Genomic DNA, 27,273 nt, shown 5'->3' with positions numbered 1-27,273 from the left:
TAAATGACCTACATGGGCAAATGGGACAATCGGCCAGGAGAATGGATATGAATTTGTTGTTATTTAGCTACATGCATGCGCTGCGCGGGGAACAGGGGTTACGCTACGGGGAGAAGGGAAGCCACTACCCCGGCGGCCACTCTGTTGGCGTGGCCAAAGTGTGTCCGTGCTCCTCTTAGCCTATCATCTGCCTCCCGCAAGTGTCATTTTGCGCTCTGGCGAAGATACCATCGCCATGTTCCGAGCGGAAACACAGGTTTGGGTGTTGCCGTGCCAAAATAGGCGTTCCAGCGCAATGTAATAGCAAACCTAATAGCAGTCTTAGTGCAAAAAACCCCCACTACGCCAGGCGCATGCCTGAGCGAACACAGTATTCTCTGTGCAGTGCAGGAAATCCTCGTTTGGATACATTTACGCATGGCATGGATGGCCTGCACACACTCTTCTCTCCTCAGAATGCCACGTTGATTTTCAACTATAGCCTACATTGCAGAAAAAACACACCTTTATTTAAAAATGAGAATTTGTTTGTCATGGTTTTATTAAGCTACATAATTCCCGATACACGTCTGTGGTGTGAGGTAACAGTTGCTTTTGTGAAAGTTGTGCCGGCCAGTAGGCTACACAGTAACCTCTTTCCCTGCAATTGCACCATGCAACAATAGCTTAACCCGAGTGGACAATTCTGATAATAAGCTATTGAAATAGGCTAGAATTAAAATCTCACACATCCCTACGCTATTAAAGAAACACATATTTTTTTATGTTTATGTTATAGCCTATATGAACGAAAAGACTACGGTAATTACAGTAAGCGCACGCTTTGGGACATAATAACACCATGTGGATATTCACTGCGTAACTGCGCGGCAGCCCTTTGGTGTGTTTCAAATGGATCGTTCCATCTGCACCAATTTTCGTTAGTTTCTAATGCGAGTTTCTAATGATTTTATCTGAATCCGAACTGGTTCATCCTCCAATTCTCTCCCTCTCTCTTCCCTCTCTCGTTCTCTCCTCCCTCTCTCTCTCTCTCTCTCTCCCCCTCTCTCTTTTCTCTCTCTCTCTCTGTCCCTCTGCTTGCCCACGGCACTCAGCAAGAAAGAAGCTGCTGTCACAGACGTGATGGCGGTGACACTGTGGCTTTTAAGGGGAGTGATCTCACACTTGTGAATACTGTTTTGGGCATAAACACGCCTATATGGAGGTTTGCGCGAGATGACGCCAAGTGCAGCGGGCCGACATGCCCACAATTAGGGCTTCATGGGAATATAAATATCATTCACTTTCAGTGTCATTATCCAGTCCTCTTTCCCTGTTTTGTTTTCTGTCACTACATCCACATAGAATTCCTCAGTGTCACTCTCATCCACTGTATGGACTTTGCTCTGTTGGGCTTGAGATTTACAGCAACGGGCATAATGGTTATCTCTGTTGCAATTATTGCATGTTTTGCCATATGCAGGGCACTTTTTGGGAGGATGCTGCGTGCCACATCGACCACATGACTTTCCTCGTCTGTCTCTGTTCTGTGGTTTCATTCCTCTGTTCATTTCGGGGACAGTACTCTTCTTTTTGAACGCTCTGTGTGCGTCTTTTCTCACTGCATCCACGCTGCAGCTCTCACTGAAGAGTTCCTTTGCTTGTGTTTTCACAGTCTGTGCTGCTCTACACAGCGTTATTGCTCTTTTGCTCTCTAACCCTAATCCATTCACATGTTTTGCTTCTGTTCCTCAGCTCTGTCACATACAGTATTGATCAATTGTCTCTCCTGTTTTCTGTACACACGTGAAGAATCTGTGTCTCTCAAACATCACGTTTCTCTTGGGTATACAGTAAGCCTCAAACTTCTCCATTATTTTCCTCAGCTTCATTTTGTCAGCAGCAGCAGCAAACGTGAAGCTATTATAAATCTCCAGCGCTTCATCGCCCACAACATGCAGGAACACTGATGCTTGTGTTTTATCACTAGTGTCTTCATCAGCGCCGATTGCAGACAGGTACAACTCAAAACATTGTCTAAACCTCCTCCAATTCTCAGCTATATTACCCGTCAACTGGAGGTTGGGTGGTGGGTGTAGTCCTTCCATCTTTTATTTTATTTTTTACTTTGTCTTTTGTCCTCTTCTTCCAGGGAAACAACGAGACATTGCTGACTGCGTTAGCTGGGTGGCTTGCTAGCTTGATGCTAACGTTACACACCGCGGCTAATCTTCTTACTTCAAGACCATCTTCTGACACCATGTGTTATTTGTGTTGTGGGTTCTCTAATAACAACACCGTTTTATGACTTGAAGATACTGTACTTTACTGAGAGCTGGTAGTTACATGTTACAGGCAAGGAGACCTCTATCCACCTTATTTCTAGATGTGATGATGCCTTACGTGAAATATGGATGCTTCTTCCGGTGTAATCCTCCCACCAAGCAACTTTTTTTTCCCCAGCGTCGGAGTTTTAACGAGGAAATGCGCAAGCTGCAACAATCAGTCACATTCTGGAGCGGACCTTGCACCCATAATTATTTTACAGCGGGGCATTCAAAAATAAGGTGGATAGGGCTCTGTGCAGTGCACTTCCTGACTTCTACTCGTTAAAGGCCGGCTTTACCGTGAATATATATGAATATATATTAATTCTTAAAAAATCTTAAATTTCGAATCCGTTGAAATTTTTGAAATTGCTTGTTCACAGCCAGAGAAAAAAATAAATGAAAAAAAAAAAAAAAAAAAATTGGGCCAGGTGACGCGTTTCGCGTCGAAACGCGTCACCTGGCCCATTTTTTTTTTTTTTTTTTTTTTTTTTTTTTTTTTCATTTTTTTTTCTCTGGCTGTGAACAAGCAATTTCAAAAATTTCAACGGATTCGAAATTTAAGATTTTTTAAGAATTAATATATATTCATATATATTCACGGTAAAGCCGGCCTTTAAGTGCGCATGCTCAAGCTGTTAGGCTCGCAACTGAGAACCCTGCTATTTGCTCTTATCATTACATTGTCCTTTAAGCGTTCACAGCAAGTATGTTTGGAGCGGTTTATTCCCTCAGAAAAGAATCTCAAACCTAGCCGGACGAACACAGTCAATTTTCCAACTGTGGTTCAGACCAAAGGAATCAAGCTGTAGCTGTGATTCTTCCCTGAAAATATTTACTTTTCAACATGGCCAGATTTGGAGGCTCTGTGCTTTGTGCCTCTAGTGCTGCTGTTTGGTACAGACAGTTACTTTTGCATTAGTCTCTGTTTGTCTCTAGTGTGCCGTTTCCCCATTCTGTGTGTTTGTTTGATAGTGCCTCCATGTCCCTGGTGTGTGTGTGTAGCTAATAGTGCTATCTCCCCTGTAATTGCAGCTGGTCAGACCCAAAGACCACAGCAGCCCAGCAGTGTTCCTCCTCTCCCCTCCATCACCTTCCAGATTACAGGTAGGTGATTTTAGTCCAGCTGATGACTAAACCAAGCTTCTCTTCTCTCCTCTTCTCTTATCTCCTCTTCTCTCCTCTCCTCTTCTCCCCTCTTCTCTCCTCTTCTTCTCTCTCCTCTTCTCCCCTATTCTCTCCTCTTCTTCTCTCTCCTCTCCTCTTCTTCTCTCTCCTCTTCTCTTCTCTCCTCTCCTCTTCTTCTCTCTCCTCTTCTCTCCTCTTCTCTTCTCTCCTCTTCTCTTCTCTCCTCTTCTCTCCTCTTCTCTTCTCTCCTCGTCTTCTCTCCTCTTCTCTTCTCTCCTCTTCTCTTCTCTCCTCTTCTCTTCTCTTCTCTTCTCTCCTCTTCTCTCCTCTTCTCTCCTCTCCTCTTCTCTCCTCTTCCCTTCTCTCCTCTCCTCTTCTCTCCTCTCCTCTTCTCTCCTCTTCTCTTCAATCAGCAATATATGGACGGTTGGGGGGGTTTTGTGCTCTGTGGGAGAAGATGAGGAGTTGTTTGTGAACTTTTGAGATACATGTTTTGTGTGTGTGTAGTGCATAAAGCTGTTTTGTATTAGGTTTGCAATGGTTTATTAAAGGGAGTTTGAAAATCAAATCTCTTCTCTTCTCTCTTCTCTCCTTTCTATCCTCTCCACTCCTCTCCTCCACCACCTTTTTGCACATAATAAGGGACCTAAAGGAAAGAACAAATTAAACTCTGAAGGAAACATTTCACATATCGATTATAACAACACTTTATTGCAGGTTCTCCCTCCTGCTGAAGTGCAGTAGATTTATAAGACATGCTCTGCACAAAAGTCAAACATGTGTTTTCACCAAAGTTGCAAACACAAACCGTTTCACAGGTTTGTTTGCCTCATCCACAAAAGAAGGGGCAAACCATTTTACAACAAAGTGCTGTATTCTCCGGGAAAAAGCAGTGGAGGCTTTGAAGGCATAGTAAAAAAATAACTTTGTTCCCCCTCAGACGCAATAGGGATAGTGTGTGTGAGATGTTTATAGCAGACAGTAAGCTACATTCACATGAGCAATTTTTAGTATGATAGCGACAACAAACACACAACAGATGCTGTAAAATGGCAGAGGCAGAGTATAGATGAAGACTTTGTTTTCCTTTATCACAAAAAGACCAATACGACTCTAGTCTGATGGTCCTCCATTTTCTATTCACAAATGGATTGATGTGGAGAGATTGCAAGTCAGTGTAGTTCTCCAATGAGACATGGATTTCACTCAGCAAAATCAGTATGATTTTGTAAGAGGAATTAGCATTTTGCATTTCAAAAGCCCTATTCGCCTTCCCTGTACAGTTCTGAGGAAGTTCGGAGTCAGCTCTCCTGACTATATGAGACTTTAAGCTCTTAGACCTCTTTTAGGAACAGTTGGACATACAGGAAATAAAGTGACTTATGTTGACCATGTGAAGATACATTCATAAATGCTACGTTTTAGTGGGGACAAAAACGCTTTTTTTAAATGTTATGACTCAATAGCTGAAAACTGAAGATGAATCTGTCCTCATCCTCCTCAGGGGAACGTCTTAAAAATAAGTTTAATGTTTTTCTTTACTTTCATCCCACCACTGAAGTCCTCAGACTAGGTGTCAGTTTTTACAAATGATCATTTCCTCATCAGGAGTCAAACTTGTAATATGCCGAATACCAGACATAACAACAGTCTTTCATGACTGTTTAATCGAGTCAAATTCAAATTAAACTGAATTCTGCTTGACAGGTGTTGTTGAAGGTCGGAGCTCTGATGTGCCAGGAGTTGGTTATAGGAGACGACAGAAAGATTAGACAGAGAGTTGTGCGGGGAGAAATGTCAATCTATGCAGGGAATACCCTCTCCCGGGGGGGGGGGGGGGGACTTTTGTAGAATTTCTCTGTAGTGTATTGCAACAGTTGATGCAACCGTTGGATCATACCATGGGGATGTGTGTGTGTGTGTGTGTGTGTGTGTGTGTGTGTGTGTGTGTGTGTGTGTGTGTGTGTGTGTGTGTGTGTCTGGATGAAGCTTGTTGGTGGGTGTGAGCATGTGGGTTTCATTCAGGAATGAGATCAGATCCACTGTTCAATCAATAAATAAATACAGCACTTATGTAGTGGTAGTTCACACTGCACTACAGCTATAACTTTAATATAGTTGTACCGTAAATTCCGGACTATAAGCCGCACCTTTTTTCCCGTTTTTTGGCCTTTTTTGGCCCCTGCGGCTTATATAACGGTGCGGCTTATCTATGGATTTTTTCAAAAAAAAAAAAAAAAAAAAAAAAAAAAATCTCTCTTTTTTAGCACTCTTTCTAACTATAAATCCACTTCTGTTTTAATTTCCTCTCTTGCCCTCTTTTCACCACACTGTATGACACTGTATGACACTGTGTGCACTGTAAAAAAGAAACACAGGTGGTGTTGTGTTATGTTGTTTTGTTGAAATGTTAATAAATGGGAGCTTCCTCAAACAGCCATCTCTTTCCCGACAATCCCCTCTGTGCATGAACCCTTACATATGGTAATTAAACATTAAAACACAATAAAAAAAATAAAAAATAAAAAAAATAAATACCATTAAAACACCCGCGGCTTATAGTCCGGTGCGGCTTATATATGTAAAAAACAGTCAACTTTGCAGGTGCGGCTTATACACCGGTGCGGCTTATAGTCCGGAATTTACGGTAGTTACAGTATTCTATTCTATATCAATCATTTTATAGGGATAGTTATATAGTTCTAAGTGTGAAGGGGCCTTATACCCTTAAAAAATGAACTCATTCCCAAACGTTTGAGGGGAAACAAGAATGTAGGCTACACAGTATACTGTAGCATTTCATGTGCACCTGTGCGTGGGGGTTTGCCGCACCTGTGCGTGGGTGTTGTGCTCTCTATGTGTGTCTGTATTAATAAACAGCGGCTCAGAAGTGTCAATAGATAGATAATTAGAGGGTTGAGGCCCAGGCAGGGGGCTGAAACCATCTGCCGAGTGAGCAGGACCCATTCTTAGCAACAAGGGCAACCTGCGACACGACTCCGGAGGATAACACAGCTTTGAAGTGGCAGTTTTCCAAACCACATGCAACACGCTAAGCGCACAGGCGCACATATTATGTAAAGTACGTCGTGCATACATAAACGCAAACACCTCGAGAAACTCCATACATCAACTTCATGCACAGCGGTGGGTTCCCGCAGGCGTTCTGCACAGTTGTCTTCACTTAGTCCCCTGTGTGATGAGAGCACCAGTCCTTTGTGTTTTCTCTACAAAGTTGAATTTAGATGCCAAGTTCCACCTCATGGAATATGCATGAGCCAAGACACTGTCATTGTTCTCTCACACCTTTAGTGTAGGCTTTAATGCATCCTTTCTGGTGTCTCCGTCGAGAGTCGTTGGGCAGGGTTCCACATTGTTTTATGTTCCTAGCGAGGCACTGAACGGGATAATCACTGCTAATTTATCATTCTGACGTGCTAACAGGGAGGCGATAAACAAAACAAAGGGGGGAAATAGTTGGAAGATATGGCAGCACTTCACAGGCACTTGTTTTTACTGTAGATTTCTTCTGCTCCCTTTAGGGACTCCATGCCAGGAATAAAAGTAAATAAAAGCAAAAGCAGTGACTCATTCTATAGTATTTTTGTTTTATAGTCTTGCGAGACCGATAAATAGTCCACATATAAAGACAAAGAAGGATCATGTACATGTAAAAGAAAAAAAACAAATGGACTTAATCTGTTGCCTCCCAAATGCATTGTTTAAGTTTCCTTTTACTCATCCTCCTAGCATCCCGCCCGGTGGAGAACCAGCTGTGTGAGGGTCCCATCCCCAACAGGTCCCAACTGTGCCACATCCCCTGTCCCATTGAGTGTGAGGTGTCACCATGGGGGGCCTGGGGACCGTGCACCTTCGAGAACTGTGCTGACCAGGCTGGAAAGAAAGGTACAAATAGATTACATAATTGTTTGTAAGTAAAGTTGCGACCTGTCAGTTTTTTTTTAACGTCAATATATTCTTGTCAAATTTAATGACATGGGGGAACAAATTAATTGACATTAATAAAATGAATGGGGGAAAAAGCTAAAAACTAAACTATGTGAACTAAAAAAAAACTCAAACATGATTTGTAGTCACTATCACTCCACACTTAGGGCCCTAACGTACACCGGCGCAGAAGGCATTTCTGGTAGCGTTTGCATCTGCGCTGGCTCTCTTTCCTGTCGTCCACCTGCGCACCTGGAAATTTCAGGCCATGCGCCCGGTGCTGGGAGGATATCAAGCAGTTTTGCGCTCCCACCCTCCTGTGGGCGTGCTGCTCTGAAAAATAGGTGTGCTCACTTCCGTCAGAAATCGTGACAGACAGACAGACACCACAATACTCAATTTTATTATAGAAGACCAACCTGCTTAGATGCCTAGATAAAGAAATGAAAGGAAAGACACGCTTAAGCCTTAAAAAAGTCCTCAAATAGTATAATAATAATAATAACAATAATAGTAATCATAATAATCATAATAATCATAATAATCATAATAATCAAACGAATAAATAAACTTTATTTATATAGCAACTTTCCTAACAGAAAATGCAGCTCAAAGTGTTTTACAGAACAAAATTAAAACAATAAGAAATAGTAAGGTCATTCAAAAAGAAAAAGAAAAGATCATAGGGCGAAAAAGAGAAAAATACTGCAATGAAACAACTGGGATAATAATTTAGTAAGAGCCATAAGAAGAATAAAAAGAAAATAAAAATAAAAAAAGGCCTGTATAATAAGAAAGAAATAGAATCCATAATACATTTATATTAAACTGCATCGCCTAGATTAATCACTAATGTCTAATTGAATGCCAGCATGCTCTCATATCATGGCATCGCATAAACGGTAATAAAGGGGATGAGAGGGGAATATGATTAGTTGTGTAGATCTTATGACCTGATCACGCCCATGAACAATTATACCACTAAACCCAGCCTATTCCACCTTTGCGCCCCTGCAGTTGCGTGCTGCGGAGAATAGCACAACGACTTGGACACGCCTCTAAGTGCACTGACGCCCGGCACTAATTGCCCACTGCACCAAAGTTCGCAAGCTATGGACCAACATCTCAATGCCAGACCCATGAGTTCTTAGTCTGATACACTAAGGGCCCTTTCACACCTAAAAGTCTGGACCAAGGTCCGAACCAAACTCATGTTGTTGTTACATTTGGTCCAGTAAGGTTCGCTTTCACACTGCAATGATCCCAGCGGACCAGCGGACTTTAACATGACAGACCTACGTCCTGTCGTCATCACCTGCGTGGGCTGCGTCTCCACTGATTGGCTTGTGGATGAGCGTGCGTCTGACGTCAGTGTCCCGGAAGCGTCTGCTCCAAGGAATTTGCTCGTTTACACCTATTTATTTATGTCGATGGTTTACACCAGGTTTACACACCACAATGAATGAACAGGTCAAACTGCTGTTCTTAAATTTGTGCCGTTTTAATAATAAAAAATACCAAGTCCACGTAACGTGACGCGTGGGGGACGCGCCGGTGGCATTAAACGAGCGCACCCAGTTCAGACTCAGAGAAGCCTCCCCTCCCCCTCCCCCGCTCTAGTGCTTCTCTGCACTGGGGTGCGCTTGTTTAATGGCGCCGGGGCATCCCCCGCGTTTGAGAAGTAAATTATTTTGTTGTGAAAACTTTTAAGACAAAGAAGAAACGTCACGTTCTTTCCTGTTTTCAACCCAAAGTGAGTACAAGTCTTCAACTGTGAATTTAACTCGCCTGTTTCCAAAGTGAAAGTTGAAGTTGATACAGCACTAGCAATATTGAACGGCGCAAAACAAATAGGCTAACGTTAACGTTACAGATCCTGACCAACAACGTGTGTGTGTGTGTGTGTGTTGAATTTAACTAGCTGGCAGAAAAGTGACAGAATTACTGGCGGATATAACGTTAGATTCGCGTGGGCTTTTGAACCTAATAAGAGAGAGTTGAGGAGACTGGAGAGAGTTGAGAGAGAAATACAGCAGCAGCTAGCTACTGCTAGCTGTTACAGCAGTAGCTGCTGCTGCTGCCACTGCTTGAGTCGCCTGGCTATGTGCAGGACTGCCTGTCGGTCTCATCCTGCTTTTAACGTGCATTGCAGCAGCGGATGGCGTTAATCACGATGTTTGACTGTGAAACAATCACGATGGGTATTTCGGGTATATCGCACAACCCTACTCGCAATACTCGAGATTAGTTCGAATTCGCCAAATGAACACCCTTGTTGTGCGCAAATTGTACCAATGCAGACAGGCAAGGAGGCGAAGACTGCAAGCCATCGTTTTTCCCACTGTTTTCCTGTTCTGGCAACGTGACGAGTGACGAGTCAGCTGTAGCTTCCTGTAATTGGTCCGATAGTGCGAACCTTCCAATAAAATGCTTTCACACTGCACATAAGAGAACCTTGGTCCAGCTTGGTCCGGACCGAGACCACCTCTTTTGGTCGGATCAAAGACTCGGTCTTTGGTCCGCACCATGGTCCGTGGGAGGTTTCACACCTGTCATTTGGTTCGGATCAAACTGGAAAGTCCGAAAGTCCGGACCAAACGAGGTAGGTGTGAAAGCGCCCAAGTTACTGCAGGCTATAGATCTCTCTCTGGGTTCTGGGACACTTCTAGCTCCAAACTGGTGTTTGCTGGCCAGTGATTGGTTCCCCCGAAATCCTGTGGGCACCAATCACTAACGACTTTAGCGATCAAACACATCCTGTCTCTGTTGCTGCACCCGATCGACTTTTGAAAACTAACCAATTGAGAGCGTTGTTGCTACGACCTGTCAGTCATTCAATTTCGTCCCCTAGACCCGCCCTCAAAACAGCAGTGGGGGCTGCGAAGTGGCACAGACTCATTGATGTCATATGCGGAGCGTACCGATTCAGCGTAATATTTGAGTCTGGGGAGAGACTACTCTACACTAGACCAAGATGTGCAGGGTTAAGATTTCCAACTTGCAGACTCTAGCCAGGTCCAGCTGGGTCTGCAGGGTTTTCTGATATTCTCAGTCATGACTGGGAGCAGTGGACTTTGATTTGGTGATTTGGTCTTTGTCGCCCATAACCAAAACATTTTTTTTTATTAACCTTTATTTAACCAGACAAGTCAATTAAAAACAAAACAACAAACAATCTATATAAGACTATCAGACACAAATTTAAAAAAGAATATATAAATTGCAGAGGCAGATTTAGGAATATAATATGCAGAGTCAGATTAGGAATATATGCAGAGACAGAGAGAACGCCAGAGAGAAAACAGAGTATGGTCTCTAGGAAGTATTCAAGCCACACACCAAACAACCAAATAAAATTACAAACTACGAATCATGAATATGCATCACAGCAATATTGTTGATGACTGCAGTGTGCGAACTATACCGTGACTTTCGGGGGAGCCCACTTATTCACGTTGTCGGGGGAGGGTGCAACCGGACGCGTGCGCGCCTCGGTGCGGACAGCTGCTGTGCTTTTTCAGAGAGGACTGCCTCTCTTCACAGTCTGATTCAGTCAGCACATCCGATACAGGCTACAGTATCATGAGCAGTACTAATGACCAAACCACATCAAACCTCCACACCGCATGCAGCTCTAAAAAGCAAAATCCCAGTATGATCTCTATAGTTTATCTGCACGCTCAAAGACACTCTTGTCGTGCGCACGGGAGGGAGGGAGAGAGACAATGTGAGCAGCATTAAATAAAAAACAGAGCATGCCAGGCTGGCTGACTCCACCTGCCTGCGTGAGTGACGTTTGATTTGCACCTACAGTGCTGGCAGCGCCGCCACGCTCGATGTGGTGAGGGCGAGAATAACATGCATTTTGGGATATCCTTACTGTGAATTCGACAGTGATTAAGCACACTCGGAATCATATCAAAATCGCGTAATTTTATGCAGAATCCATGATAAGGTACAGGAAAAACATCGAAAATACAAAGGGAAAATATATATATAGTCAATATTTTAGAGACCCCCCAAAGTTTCACAAGTCATGTTTTCAGGGGGTCTAATTTTTTTTTTAGGGGAGCCAAAGCCCCCCCAGCTCCCCCGTAGTTCGCACACTGGATGACTGTCCATATCATGGAACATGGGGCAGTAGAACTACAGCACCAATTTTCCAAAGGTATGTAACTCCAGATGACTCTCTTCCTGCCCTACTGTAGGTTTCAAACTGAGGAAACGACAGATCACCAACGAGCCAACCGGAGGGCCAGGGAACTGCCCCCACCTGGTGGAGGCAGTGCCGTGTGATGAGCCCAGCTGCTACTACTGGCGACTAGTCAGCCTGGATCAGTGTATTCCTGACGATGACAAGACATGTGGCCCCGGAACGCAGATCGCACAGGCCCAGTGTGTCAACAGCAATGGTGAGATGGAAGAATTCAACTGCATTGTTATAACAGACAAAAGATTAGATCAAATTGCACCATATCAGTGTTTCCCACAGGTTGATAATGAAGATTTGGGGCTCTATCGTCCCACTGGCCTTAAGTTAGCGCTTAGCGCCAGGCGCAGCCCATATTAGTGGGCGTGGACCGGCGTAGTCGATATTTCCGTGTTGGCGCTACACGCGGCCTTAAGCATTATAACCATGCCTTTTAAGCGTAGAATTATTCACAACTAATGACCAAACCACATCAAACACATTGGAGAAGTGCAGTAAACGAATCACAATGCCCTTTCATGTTCCATTCCACGAAGCGATCCAATCCGGTCAGAAAAACCTAAAGCGCTCTGAGCTCCCCCCTCCCTCTTTCATCCCCGTCTGTCTCCATATATATTATTCCATATTATTATGCTTCTCAAACCAATCTCACTGCAGTTTAAATACAGCAAGCATGTAAATATGCTACACTATAGCAAGATCAACGCGAAAAGAATGTTCTAAACGCATCAGCTAGAAAAATATAGCCTATCCCTGGATGTCATGATGAGATTAGATTGTCTTTGGTCAGAAAGTTTGGGCAGAATGATATCGTTTTCTCTCGCTACCTTTTCTTCTCCCCCACATCACTGCACATGTAGGATGATGCAACAGCCTCTGAATGACAGGGGCTCAAAACTATGGTATAACAACTTTTTTTTTTCATCTGTCATTGTGCCTGTCTGATGCGCGAGAGAGGGAGTGAGAGAGAGAGAGAGGGGGAGAGAGAGTGAGATGGCAGAGGAGAGCTGCGCGCAATTAAGCACAATAATATCCCCGGCGCACTGAATAAGGCCTGGGGGGAAGATAGCGTTAGGCCGGTATTTAAGGCCGAAACGCCCATTCTGGCCTATTCTGGCACTGCGCCACGCCTCTTCAGCGCAAAGCGCATTTCGGGGCCTAAAAACATGATGCTATCTTCCCGAGGCAGGCGCAAAGCGTGTTTTTTTGCGTTTAACGCCAGTTTACCGCCTAAGGCCAGTGGGAAGATACGGGCCGTGGTGTGGTTGTTTAGGATGAATTACTTGTACTTACATAGTGGTGTGTCCAGCAGAATTCAACTGGTCAATCAAACTTTTTAATCTTCAATTTAACAGTACCAAGTTACTGTTTACAAATCCTGTTACTAACACTAAACATGTGAGTTTGCAGCAATTTTTTTCTTTTTTTTTTCTTTTTTTTTTTTTACAATGGGAGGCTCTGTTGGATTGAGAACAATGCTGCTGGTCTACTGATCTATGCATCACAAAAGGTAAACATGATATGACATGATATTTAGATCAGCCATACATTGACCAACTATTGATTTGGTGGCAGTGCGCCACAGAGGAGCCTGTCGATGAGATGTATGGGAAAGTTAATTTTCCCAGAATGACTTCTGTGCACACTGAATGCATTTTTGGAGCTCTGTTGTTGTTGATGATGCCCCATGATTGCAAAGTATTGAAGTACTGAATTGATTTACAGTTGTGGGCAGTATATAATAATAGATATACTACTACCTTCTAATTACATTCTAATAAAGATTGATCCTATCGAGCCCATTCCTACTTGCCACCTATCCCTCTCTGGAACGCATTGTCCTGTTGGTCCTCCTCCACTGGCGATGAGGAAGTGCAGGTCTCACCTGGTATCAAAAATCCTATATTGTTGAAGGTCACCTCTGGGCCGACCCTCTGACTGTACCGTGCCGTACGTGAGGAGATTTCCATGACGATACTCCCGGCCAGCCAACCTGCACTGTTCATCAAGTTTGCAAGGATTTCCCTCTAGACTCCATCACCCGTTCCCTCTTCTCCTCCCCTCCCATTCCATCTCTTTCTCCCTCTCTTCTCCCACTTGAACGCTTGTCTGATTTAGCATTGCCTTGCATTGGCACCTCTCTCTCGCTCTCATTCCACTCTACCTCTTTGCAAGCACAATTAAATCGTACTCACAGTAAATCAAATCAATCCTCTGTGGCCCATGGGTCCTGGAGCCTCCCCTGCCCTTTGCTGCTCCTCATTTTTACTGCTACTCTTTATTGCTGTAAATCTTTAATATGTGAGTGGCGGTGCAGAGATGCTATCTGATGCTGTGCTGTTTGCCTGCCTATCGCCTTCAGGCAGGCTCTGGACAAAGGATGGACAAAATACGCGTTATCGATTTTTACACCGCCATGTTTCCCAGTTGGCATGGCATGCGGTGGATTGTATATCGCATACATTTTTCAGCATGTAAAAATATACAACACGCTGCAGCTGTGTGAATCTCATTCAGTTCCAAATCACTGCAAAAAATTTAATCTTAAAGAGAAATAAGATTTTGGTCAATTTGTTGACCAAAAGTTTTATGAAAAACCAACAAGAAAAACAAAATCAAATCTTGTTTTAAGACCATTTAAATTACATTTTCAAGATTAAATTGACCAAAATCAACGGGGGGATTAGCAAATGTATCTGCCATTGTATCTGCCAATAAGATAATTCAGCTAATGCAAGATAATTCTACTCAATATAGGACTTATAGGACCAAATACAAGATATTTTCACTTGATAAGATTCCATTTTTTGCAGTGTATGTTATACATCTTAAAGTATTCCCTCCTAGAGAACTTAGCCCTTTCCCCCCAAATCAGACAGCATACATCAACTGCAGATATTCAGTGATGGGGGTCCAGAGGATACTTCCCCTGTACCGCAGGATTAACAGAAACTCTTCTTTCTCCCCTGACTTCGTTTGATTGATCTCCCCCACCTTCACTCCCTCATCTGATGAAAATTGATTTGTTCTGTTTGGATTTTCACTCTACTTTTCGCCTCAGAGATTTCTCACTCCAATGCCGGCCTGTGTATTTCCTTCCCCAATCATGAAAAGAAAAGGCCACACAGCCAGGCCCCAGACAACACGCCAAGGTCGATACAAATGTTATTGAAACTGGGCTATTGATATTCCCCGTGCTGACTGCCTGCCCATTTAGGCGAAGAGCTGTTTCTTCTCTGTGCAGTGAGCATGGAGGTTTTGCTCTCATAGTTGATGTTCTGTTCATTCATGTTCGTTCATCCCTTGTCACTTCCTATTTTCACGCCTTCTCAGTTCAGTCATGACTGGTTCACTGCATATCCGTCAAAGTGACATCTTAATGCAAAGTCAGGCCCACGCCGACTTTTGAAGCTCAAGTGATTCTCCTCTGCCTGAAATTGCAAAATCAACCATGGAAAGGTTTTTTTTTTCCAATATTTTATTTTTTAATTTTCAGAACAAAAGCGAAACAAACTCAGATACACACACACACACATGCGCACACACACACACACACACACACACACACACACACACACACACACACACACACAAACACACAAACACACAAACACATACCAACATTACAACATGGTGCTACCAGCCGTATAAGGTGCTTAAGTGCTTGTAAAAAAAAATACTGTGCATAAAATCCCATGTAAGGAGTCCATTAGAAAATAGCTGGGCGAGTTACTCATTTCTAACCTCGTCAAAGTAGGCCAGGAACGGGTCCCAAATAGTTGAGTTCGTCCTCATGTACCTGAGTCTCTCCATGCGCACAACCGAAACCATGTCCGTCAGCTACAACTGAAAAGATGGTGGCGAGTGGGACTTCACAGAATCCGGATAGTGAAGAACAAAACCAAAAAGCATGTGACAGTGTACCCTCTAACACCTGACACCTATCACATAGTGATGAGACAGAAGGGTAGATCCTGTGCAATAGAGAGCCGCAGGAATGAGTCCGGAAGTATTTTCCGGGTTCTTCAGTGAAAAAGTCTATGGGGTTTGTGGTTAACAAAAGTTTTTGGAAACGCGAACCTGGGTTCTGCATGATAATTTTCACAAACGTGAACAACTTTTATGACTTTTGGAACGTAAATGCGTTTTTTTTTTATGCGATTTCTATTAAACGCTTCAACAGGCATAAAAGTTATTCACGTTTGTCAAGAATATCATGCAGAACCCAGGTTCGTGTTTCCAAAAACGTTTGTTAACCACAGACCTTATTTTATGCATTTAAGTGAAATCCCCATTCTAAAACCCCATAGACTTTTCCCCTGAAGAAACAAATGGCGGCAAGCCTGGATAAAGCCTACAAAAATACGTCATCCCTGTGGTACTCTATCTCTATCTAGACTTGGAATAGTGAAGTCGATGAGTGACTTTAAATTGAATCAGCTGGTGTCTGCTGTTAATTGAGCAAAGTTGGACCACAGACAGACTCCTGTCCCCAATAATTTCAGACAACTCAACACCAAGTTCCTCCTGCCATGCCTCTCTAATCCAACCATGGAAAGGTTGACAGTGTCCTGGGTGTTTACAGTGTCCTCTTGGGTGTTTGCAGTGTCCTGGGTGTTTGCAGTGTCATCTTGGGTGTTTGCAGTGTCCTGGGTATTTGCAGCATTTAGAAAGGTTGACAGTGTCCTGGGTGTTTACAGTGTCCTGGGTGTTTACAGTCCTGGGTGTTTACAGTGTCCTGGGTGTTTACAGTCCTGGGTGTTTACAGTGTCCTGGGTGTTTACTAGGGCTGTCAGCGTTAATGCGTTAACGCGCGCCGATCATAACGCGTTTTTTTTTTTTATCGCATGCCGCTATTTTGTCCCTTCGCGCACCAGCCGTTCGGTTTCCTGTCTCCTGCTTGTAAAGGCGAGAACGACAGCAATACGCTTTTAAATGGCTCGTTTTACTTCCCAAATGGCACAGTGGATAAGTCAAGAGCCGTAGTTTGCGCCTTGTGTAAAACGGAATTAAAATATCACCGAAGTATCGAGTTTGAGGCGAGCGATCACCTAAAAGTAGCTAGCGGCCAGCTAGCAGCCAGCTAGTTAGCACGAGACTCGTCACTCATTCTTCCTTCAGAGTCTCGGATGCGCGGGTCCTCTAACCACTGGGAGGTCGGCTCCAATGGCTTCACGCGATATATGCGTTATCAATACACAGTTTCCAATACCGAGCCATTATTCACATGGAAGTGCCAAAGTTTTTAGCTCAGATACAGCCTTATTTGGCTGTGTCATTTTGGGTTTCGACTGCTCCACAGCGCCGCCGCCGGAAGTATCGGTTCTGGAGCGTTCTGGAGTGTTTACAATTATTCTGCATTTATTTTCTATTCAAGATGCATTTTGTAGACATTTTGTGACCTCCTGTCTACATTGCACTTCTATTGAATTGAAAATAAATCTAAAATTCAAGATCACAAAGTACATTTATTTGCATTCATTTGATTCCCAATCACGACACACTGGTAATAATGATTAATATCTAATTAAAAATGCTTTGCAATGCAAAATATAGCATTTTAAACATGCGATACAAAGATGCGATTAATTGCGATTAATTATAGTTAATCGCACGATTAATCGCGATTAAGAAAATGAATAGTTTGACAGCCCTCGTGTTTACAGTGTCTTTACAGTGTCCTGGGTGTTTACAGTTCTGGGTGTTTACAGTGTCCTGGGTGTTTACAGTCCTGGGTGTTTACAGTGTCCTGGGTGTTTACAGTGTCCTGGGTGTTTACAGTTCTGGGTGTTTACAGTACTGGGTGTTTACAGTCATGGGTGTTTACAGTGTCCTGGGTGTTTACAGTGTCCTGGGTGTTTACAGTGTCCTGGGTGTTTACAGTCCTGGGTGTTTACAGTCCTGGGTGTTTACAGTGTCCTGGGTGTTTACAGTCCTGGGTGTTTACAGTCCTGGGTGTTTACAGTGTACTGGGTGTTTACAGTGTCCTGGGTGCTTACAGTGTCCTGTTTCATCCAGTAATGGTTACCACCCCAGTCCTCTACTGTTTCCTCTACTGATAACAAATTAAGTGGTTTAGCTAAAGCTGCAGTAGGCTACTTTGCACGTTGGCAGCTCCAAATGTCAGCAAGAGATAAGTGTTAAAGTGAAAACTCTTTCAACTTAATACCTCTGCCAACGAAGCTGGCTGGGAGGTCATGTTTTCGCCCCTGTCTGTTTTTCGGCAGGATATCTCTAAAAGTTACAAACGGATTTGCACGAAACTTTGTAGAAAAGCAGTTCATGGACCAACTTAGAACTGATTAACTTTCCATGCCCACTGGCCAAAAGAGGGCGTGGCAATAGGCGTGGCCAATCACAAAAAGGTGCCTAACTTCCGAACGGATTCACATAACACCACAAAACTTTGTAGAAAGGTTGGCGGAGGTATGTACTCTACCGAGTGCCCTCTAGTTGATTATATTACCATACTATAATACCCCTGATGTCAGCAAACTGCACAGAGCACACTCATGTTTACCAAACCAGCCGATCTGTCATCGCTTTATTCCAAACAACACCAAAGGGACAAGAGAGGAAAAGATCTAATGTTGGCGGAGATGATTTCCCGCCAGTATCGACACCAGATGATTATCAAATTGAGGCTTGTGTCCTTTTGGAGAACGTTCCCAAGTTTTTCTCAGAGAGAACAAACTTCTCAAGAACAGTTTGAGATGGGCTATTTACTTAATAATGCACCATCAATTTAGACGGCTGTTCATTTTCTCAGCTGATCCAGCTGTCTCAGTCTGTACTATAGAGACTACGGATGGGATGCTCCTCTCTGTCCCCACTTTCTGATGACTTTGTGGTGATTTAGGCTGATAAAATAGTATTTTACATAAAAATGTCGCCTATTCCAGCTTGTCCCCTGTCCAACTTTACTCCCTCCCATGTTTGATTGCATTATATTTTGTCCCCTTTTGCTTCAGGCAAGGAGGTGGACAGAAGTCTGTGTTCGTCTTCCCTGGCTCCGGAGCCTGTGCCCTGTGAGGTGCCTTGCTCAAGGGACTGTGTCCTTAGCAACTGGACACCTTGGTCTACCTGCTCTCAGACCTGCTCCAGTAAGACCATTGAGGGCAAGCAGCTGAGAACCCGCTCGATTCTGGCCTACAACGCTGGGGAAGGTAAGTCCCCACCTGCAGAGGCTCGCCTGCACCATCACGTATTGAAATATGATGCAGATTAGCCCTCAATATTAGCTTAGTCATGGCCTTTTAAGTCGTCCTTTGCTGTCACTCAGTGAACATCTGGATTTCACACTTTGTTTATCCTTATCTCAAATGGTCTGCTTTATCTGTCCTGGTGATTATTTCTGTCGGTCTGTCTCCTCGTCTGACACCGTTTATCTGCTTCTAAGATCATTTTTCTAAGAAACATTTTCCTGTGTCTTATCTGGATGTGTGTTTGATTCCTCACAGTAACTGCGATGGTCATAGCGTGGATCACAGTGATGGAGGGTACCTTTTGTGATTCAAGTTTGTTTGTAGCTGTTTAACCTCTAGCCATGTGTCTGTGTGTAACAGAATAGAAAGTGGTAGCTTGTTTTGATCTGTGTTTTTAAAAAGAAGTGCATTATCATCACAGCCTTAGGGTAACTTATAATTGATTCAGAACCTGTTCAGCCAGTAGTTACAGTACAGTCAGGCCTTGTTGACCATGTGTGAAGTAGTTTAAAGGGATAGTTCGGTTTGTTTGAAGTGGGGTCCTGAGCTCCTCCCTGATTATCTGAGATATCTGATATAACCTGTGATCTGCTGAGTAATCCAGCGCCACGGCGCTGTGCAGGCATTTTGCGGAGGAATACGGTAGTTCTACGGTTGGGAGGAAATGTAGTGCCAAATGAGAGGGCTGTTTGACGGTAAAATAAAGCGCTGAAAATTGTCAAAATACATGTACATGTACACAGATATTGATTTGTTTAGGTGGGCATTCTTTTAGGTGGCTAAGTTACGTTTTACTTCATGGCCCCCAGAGCTGCAGAGACAGCTACAGTATCTGAGGCTGCTGCTTTAGAGTGGCGGATCTCCTACACTGTGCGGTCAGCGTCCAGATCGCTTTGCATAGTACAGTGACTGTACTAAACAAACTGAACTATCCCTTTAATTGTGTTACTGTAGCTGTTTGTTGCTTTGTGGTAGTAAGAGTTTATATACTGTATTTTTCAGCTGCAACATTAACATGTCCAATATCAATATTTTCTGAAGGTCTTTCACGGGTGCCAAAGTTTCCAGAACTTTTTGGTAAATATATCTAGACTAGCACTGTAGTTGTACTTTTAGTTAGCTGGTTAGCATTAGAGTGGTTAAAGGAGATTTTTATGCCTCCGCCGGCGATAGCCAGGCCGGAGGCATTATGGATCCGGGTTGTTCCTTCCGTCCGTACGTTAACGCGATATCTGAGGAACGCACTAATCTTCAATGCTTTCTTCCTCTGACTCTCAGACACACACTTCATCACAACCATACCACTTCTAGTGATCCTAATTGAATGAACATATCCTCCAATAAACTTCCCAACCTCATGTGGATCCTTAAAAATCACATCATACCATGTCACATCATACCATGTCACATCATGTCACAGCCACCATTCCAAACAACCAGAAAATACTCATTTTTTCCCACTGAATCATCAGTCACTCAAATCCTTCCATTTCCTTTTCCCATTCTTGCTATCAAGACCTCTCATGTCCTCCATCCTCTGATCCAAATCTTCTTCTTCCCCTATCATCAGTTGGTTCTTCTTTCTTCCCATTCCTCTCTCTCGGGCCTGAGCAATTGTGATGTCATCTGTGACTCATGTCATCAGTGATGATGTCATCAGTGCAGGAATTGTGATGTCATCAGTGATGTCACTTAAGCAGTGGCTGTTGTTGACAGTCATGTCAATAGTGCAAAAAGGTAAAAAAAAAAAAAAGGCACGCACATAAAAAAGAAAAGAAAAAAAAAGCCAGGTGCAGGACGAAGAAGACAACAAAAAGAGTCCACCCTCTGGCAAATGCTGCTCCCACAATTTATTGTTACAAAGTGTGTGACATTTCGATGTCTGAGGAAGGGCTTTGCCCCGAAACGTCACACACTTTGTGGTAACAGTAAATTGTGGGAGCAACATTTGCCAGTGTGCGGACTCTATTGTTGTAGTTATGCCAATAGTGACATCATCAGTGGGAAGCAGGGAAGGGATGCTGATGATGTCACAATGGCTCTGTGAGTGTGAAGGCCTAAAAATGTAAAATATCTCTACCCATGGGTGGATTTTTTTTTTTATTATTTCTTTTGCCAGATCCATTCCAGACCCCTGAAAAGTGTTTTGGCAAACTTTGGAGGAGATCAGAGCAACAGTGCACGCCTTGCAACTCCAGACAAACAGACAGCTCTCCAAATATAGTAGTATAAGATTAATGACCTAATTAGCATCATTTATTATTATGAAAATATCATGGTGATTATGGTGGGACATTATGCAGCTCAAGTTCCTCTTGTTTAGAATGCAAATGCTTCATTTGATGGATGGCCGTCAGCCCGCTGAAAGATGCATGCTAAATGGCAAAACCACTCCAGCTCTGAGATCATCCAATACATTATGGATGACGAAGTTGTGAACCAGTCAGCAAATTGTTGAAATGTATACTGCAAGTATGAATAAATATAAGTAAGCCATATGCATTGCCATTTTGTCACCCCGTCATATGGATTGTATTTTCTGTGTCAAAAGCTGCTTCGTATTTCCACATTGTCCAACATAAAGTACAGCTTTTTCTAGGTCAAGCTAAAGCAGCAACCAAGGCTCATTTGTGGCCCTATGTCATGCTAACATCGGAGCTAGCATCGCCACGTTGTTAGTCTGCTAAGCCGGCATAGAGCAGTCAGCAGAAAGGAAGTCATTCTCGTTTACCATTAGGGTGAGATTTGTACGAGTTGGCAGTCTGTGGTTCAGGCCCAGCTGTGTGTACACCGCTGCTCATTATGGAGCTGCCTCTCCCTCAACTCAGACAGGGAAATACAGGTGCAGAGGACTCACAGTCCCACAATGCCTCTCAATCTCTGCTGAAAGCCCTACTGTAAGTGTTGGCAATTACTCCTCACAGAGGACCCTCTCACGTCTCACTCCATCGAGCCAGTCAGACTGACTGACTGACCGACCGACTGACTGACTGACTGACTGCCACCTCAGAAGAAAAATGAGTTGGAGAGAGAGTACGGGGGGAGGGGACTGGGAGGGTGGTTTAGAAAAATAAATTGGATAGATGGAAGTTTTACAGATGAGAAAATGTGACCCGTGACTTGCAGTAGGAGGCGACCTTTGAACCTCTTAGTGGGCGTCAAGCTTTTGAACTGCTCTCAGCCATTTGTAGTTTCCCAAATCCATATCATATACTGTAGGAACCAAAGCTTCACAACACAGCACACATCCTTTCTAATATGACAAGATCCTGTCCCAGTTTTATTGTTTCAAACATATTACACTTTCAATTTCTGAGATCCAGGTGGTTAGGTCTTTCAACATGTGAGGTATCATTGGCAGAAATATGAGTCATCTAATTCAGGCAGTACACTGTTTGTGAGACTTAATGGGAATTAAAGATGCATTGTAAAGTGTTTATTATTGTCAAATTAATTGTGAAGAGGATGTTACTAGTTATCCCTGGTATCGCTCCACATGTTTGTTTTCTGGGGCGGCTGTAGCTCAGGAGGTAGAGCGGGTCGTCCACTAATCGCTTTGGATAAAAGAGGTCGGTGGTTCGATTCCCGGCTCCTCCAGTCTGCATGTCAAAGTGTCCTTGGGCAAGACACTGAACCCCAAATTGCTCCCGTTACCCTGCGTGGTAACCTGCCGCCATCGGTGTGTGAATGGGTGAATGTACCTACTGACTGTAAAGCGCTTTGGATAAAAGCGCTATATAAATGCAGGCCATTTACCATTTACCATTTGTTTGGTCTTGGAAATGTTCTCATTTGTTTACAGTTGCTTAATAGTAGCAAAGTGGAACGTCACTTCCTGCTTCAGCACTGTACCAGAGATTTTCATCTGCCATTTAAAATGCTTATAAAATAGTTGTACTTCGTCAAACCAACCGGTTCAGCTAACGCTATAATCGGGAGAGACCATAGAACATTTAACTCAGACCAAAATTTAAAAAAACAACATCGAAAAAATATTTTCTTTAAACCCGCATTTTTTACATTTTGGTCCCAGTGAAATGTTATGCGATCTCTCCTGTTTCTAAATATATCTGCACCGTTTGGTTTGAACCAGTAAAACTATTTTTATACGCATTTTACGAAATGTGTATGGGAAAATAAATGGCGGATGAAAATCTCTGGTACAGTGCTGAAGCAGGAAGTAGGCGGTAACTTTCCCTCTATTGTACCAATGTCTCAAAAGTAATGTGGTAAATATTTGCTGAGGTTAAAATGCACCTTTTAAAAAGATAGATGAATAGATAACAGTACATTCATAGGAACCTATAGATAAACACTGAGAAAAGCATTTGTAAGCCACATTAAAATATACTGTATGTTTTGTTGTTCCCAGGTGGAGCCCTGTGCCCGAACAGCAGCGCCCTTCAGGAGGTGCGGAACTGTAACGAACACGCCTGCACAGTGTACCACTGGCAGACCGGGCCCTGGGGTCCTTGCACCGAGGACCCCTCCGCCTCGGCCCTCAACGCCTCCGTGGCCGTCCGTGTTGGTGTCGGCGTCGACGGCCAGAGTCCCTGCTCTACGGGCATGCAGACCCGCAAGGTCATCTGCGTCCGGGTCAACGTGGGACAGGTGCCACCCAAGAAGTAAGGGATTATTGTATAGTTTTCTGCTTTGTTAGATACCAGTTGAACACTTGTGTAGTTTGGCCTTAATGTTCCCTCTAAGCCAGTGGTCCCTGCGGTCTTATTGTCATGAAACACCATACCAGCGCATTTGGGAGTCAAGTTGTGCAAATCAGTGAAATAAGCATCTGTAGTGATTTCGTATTGTTTAACCTTTATTTAACCAGGAAGTCGACTTGAGATTCCGAATCTCTTTTGAGAGTGAGACTTGGCATAGACTGACTAGTAACAGAAGCAACTAGAGGGCACTCAGCCAACCTTTCTACAAAGTTCCGTGCTGTTACTGTACATGAATCCGTTTGGAAATTAGGCGCCTTTTTGTGATTGTCACACACATTCCGGCACCCCCTTTTGGCCAGTGGGTGTGGAAAATTAATTTGTTTTAAGTTGGCCCATGACCTACTTTTCTACAGTTTCGTGCAAATCCATTCATAACTTTTTGAGATATCCTGCGGAAAAACTGGCAAACAGACAGACCAACTCCGTTGGCGGAGGTAACAATAAAACAGTGAGTTAAAGTTAATAACACAGTTGATCCAGCAGAAAGACAGTCACAGAGACAAGGATCAGAAAGAAAACAACCTTTGAAATGCAAGAAGTTCTATTGACGTCGACGTGGATATATAACTCTCACTGAGGCCTTAAACTCATTCATTGATATGAGAGTCTTAAGTTTTAAATCATTTTGCAGCCTCTTCCAAGGAGTAGTGGCCGACACCATAAACTAAGTATTGATGGAGGATGTTACCAAAACCTGCTTACTTTTCTATGGCACAGGACTGGACACCACTGGCTTAGAGCAGCCATTCGCAATCATGTGCCACCAAGGCCCAAGAGTATGCAGACTTTCATTTCAAACAACTACTACAGCTGATTCCACCTTCAGCCAAAGAGAGCAATCTGATCAATTAAATCAGCGACGAGGGGGTATTGTAGAGCGTGATTCCATTGGGTTTTGGTGTGTGGAAGCATTTGCTGAAGGTGCTCTTCGATTTCGGGTTGTTGGTTGAGGAAATCCAAAGGTGTTCTGAAGCATTCTTCAAGCAAAACATTTAAAAAGCTTTTATTTCACTTTAAAGTCTACCAAGAAGTTCAGCTGCAGCCCGGTGTGAGTTATGCTTGACTTATTTCAAGACTCGAGGAGGAACGAGTAGATTTCGTAAAGATTATGTCAGAAGAAACCCAAAAGTAAATGTTACAAAATGGAACGTTCTTGACATAAAATTAATCTATTTTCTGGTGTTATATGTGTTCCTTTTTTCAACATCTAACTGCCAGGTAACAATTCAGTCTAATCCAAGACCATCCAATTATTATGATTCCTTCCTCTCACTCCTCCCAGGCACGGTTATACTGTAGGTGAGGAGAGGACTGGCATATCAATTATTTATAGGGTGGGAGTGCGTTGTGTACAAGGCAAATGTGATTCATGGCGAACACCTCATAATAAAATGAAGATTAAGGCTCAGTTCAAGGGTGGCTGCTTGAGCAATTGACCCACACAAGACACCAGACACCGGAGCTCTGGACACTGGAGGTCCAGGATGTCTTTCGGCACACGTATTTTGTTTCCAATCTACACTGGCAAGGCAGTAAATGCACAAGTCCAGCGGATGTGGGGGTCAGGGGGGTAGAGGGGTCAAGGGTAATGGCATTGAATAACCGGCAGCCGATCGATTTGCTTCCATTATCTTTTTTTTTGCTGGTCAATAACTGTACATAATCAAAAGTCACTTCCCATGAGAGCAAAATATTAAAATGTAACTCTCTGCCTCAGTATCCCTAATGAGATGTGAAGAGAGAAAATGAGATACTTGAGGAGAAAAGGAGAGTAGTGATGCTAAAGGTAGGGATCATTTAAATATCACTCCCAGAGCCGTCCTAACTGTTTTACCATGGCAGATTCACCACCTCCCATCAAGCAGCCACTCACCTATTTAATTAGACTTGGTGGTTATTGTTACTGACCTCAATTTAGTCAGTGTGAGGTGCTATGAGATATATACTCAAGGCCAAAGGCACACACTTAAATCATGGCCGGAGTTCTTTCACTTCTTCAACCTAAGTCCCATTTAAACAGAATTAGTATTCAGGACAATTCTCTGATATGCAATTACCACAGGACATCTGTAATGGCAATGCCCAATTTGCACAGGATAAGATAACTCTATAATCCTTCTGAAAATGATGGAGATTGGATCTGCTAGGCGGTCTGATCTTGTTTTATTTATTTGGCTTCATTCTTTGCTTCTAGCTGATGTAGGCATTAAGACTTGTAATTGGTGTAGGCGTATTTAATGTCTCAGAAGGCCAACGGACTGAAATTGAGCTCAGAGACAGAGGCATACATTTCCCTGAGTGCTCCTATGTTGATGAAAAAGCAGACCTCTATGTTGATGAAAAAGCAGACCTCTCTGTTGATGATGAAAAAGCAGACCTCTATGTTGATGAAAAAGCAGACCTCTATGTTGATGAAAAAGCAGACCTCTATGTTGATGAAAAAGCAGACCTCTATGTTGACGGAAAAGCAGACCTCTATGTTGATGATGAAAAAGCAGACCTCTATGTTGATGATGAAAAAGCAGACCTCCATGTTGATGAAAAAGCAGACCTCTATGTTGATGAAAAAGCAGACCTCTATGTTGACGGAAAAGCAGACCTCTATGTTGATGATGAAAAAGTTCAGGCCAATTCAAAAAATCTTTTTTGAGCACCTACCAGCCAACAATATCTTTCATTGGGCCAAATGTCAGGTCTCTACCATTTACCAACTCACGGGAATTTGCGTTGGGGCAGATGAAAAATAATAATAATATATTCGGATTTTGAATAACAATAGCTCTATGTTGATGAAAAAGCAGACCTCTATGTTGACGGAAAAGCAGACCTCTATGTTGATGATGAAAAAGCAGACCTCTATGTTGATGAAAAAGCAGATCTCTATGTTGATGAAAAAGCAGATCTCTATGTTGATGAAAAAGCAGACCTCTATGTTGACGGAAAAGCAGACCTCTATGTTGATGATGAAAAAGCAGACCTCTATGTTGACGGAAAAGCAGACCTCTATGTTGATGATGAAAAAGCAGACCTCTATGTTGACGGAAAAGCAGACCTCTATGTTGATGATGAAAAAGCAGACCTCTATGTTGATGATGAAAAAGCAGACCTCTATGTTGATGAAAATGCAGACCTCTATGTTGACGGAAAAGCAGACCTCTATGTTGATGATGAAAAAGCAGACCTCTATGTTGATGAAAAAGCAGATCTCTATGTTGATGAAAAAGCAGACCTCTATGTTGATGATGAAAAAGCAGACCTCCATGTTGATGAAAAAGCAGACCTCTATGTTGATGAAAAAGCAGACCTCTATGTTGATGATGAAAAAGCAGACCTCTATGTTGATGAAAATGCAGACCTCTATGTTGATGATGAAAAAGCAGACCTCTATGTTGATGAAAATGCAGACCTCTATGTTGACGGAAAAGCAGACCTCTATGTTGATGATGAAAAAGCAGACCTCTATGTTGATGAAAAAGCAGATCTCTATGTTGATGAAAAAGCAGACCTCTATGTTGATGATGAAAAAGCAGACCTCCATGTTGATGAAAAGCAGACCTCTATGTTGATGAAAAGCAGACCTCTATGTTGATGATGAAAAAGCAGACCTCTATGTTGATGGATGAAAAAGCAGACCTCTATGTTGTTGATGAAAAAGTAGACCTCTATGTTGACGATGAAAAAGCAGACCTCTATGTTGACGATGAAAAAGCAGACCTCTATGTTGGCGATGAAAAAGCAGACCTCTAGGTTGA

At 43.1% G+C, this 27,273-nt stretch overlaps 1 protein-coding gene across 1 annotated transcript in view; it reads left to right on the top strand.

Moving 5' to 3' along the window:
- The window catches only part of thsd7ab (thrombospondin, type I, domain containing 7Ab), a gene marked incomplete at both ends in the record, with an annotated part of 285,247 nt that overhangs the window by 148,126 nt on the left and 109,848 nt on the right, over positions 1-27,273 (top strand). The window contains 5 exons of the mRNA XM_083641760.1: positions 3,342-3,413; positions 7,185-7,340; positions 11,591-11,794; positions 18,564-18,758; positions 23,170-23,422. Of these exons, the coding sequence (XP_083497886.1) occupies positions 3,342-3,413; positions 7,185-7,340; positions 11,591-11,794; positions 18,564-18,758; positions 23,170-23,422 (880 nt within the window). The remainder of the gene's footprint in view (positions 1-3,341; positions 3,414-7,184; positions 7,341-11,590; positions 11,795-18,563; positions 18,759-23,169; positions 23,423-27,273) is intronic.

This window comes from Poromitra crassiceps, assembly GCF_964638095.1.
Source record: "Poromitra crassiceps genome assembly, chromosome: 1".
NCBI lineage: Eukaryota > Metazoa > Chordata > Actinopteri > Beryciformes > Melamphaidae > Poromitra > Poromitra crassiceps.
The sequence above is the reverse complement of the archived record's forward strand: the minus strand, read 5'-3'. Positions and strand labels throughout refer to the sequence as shown.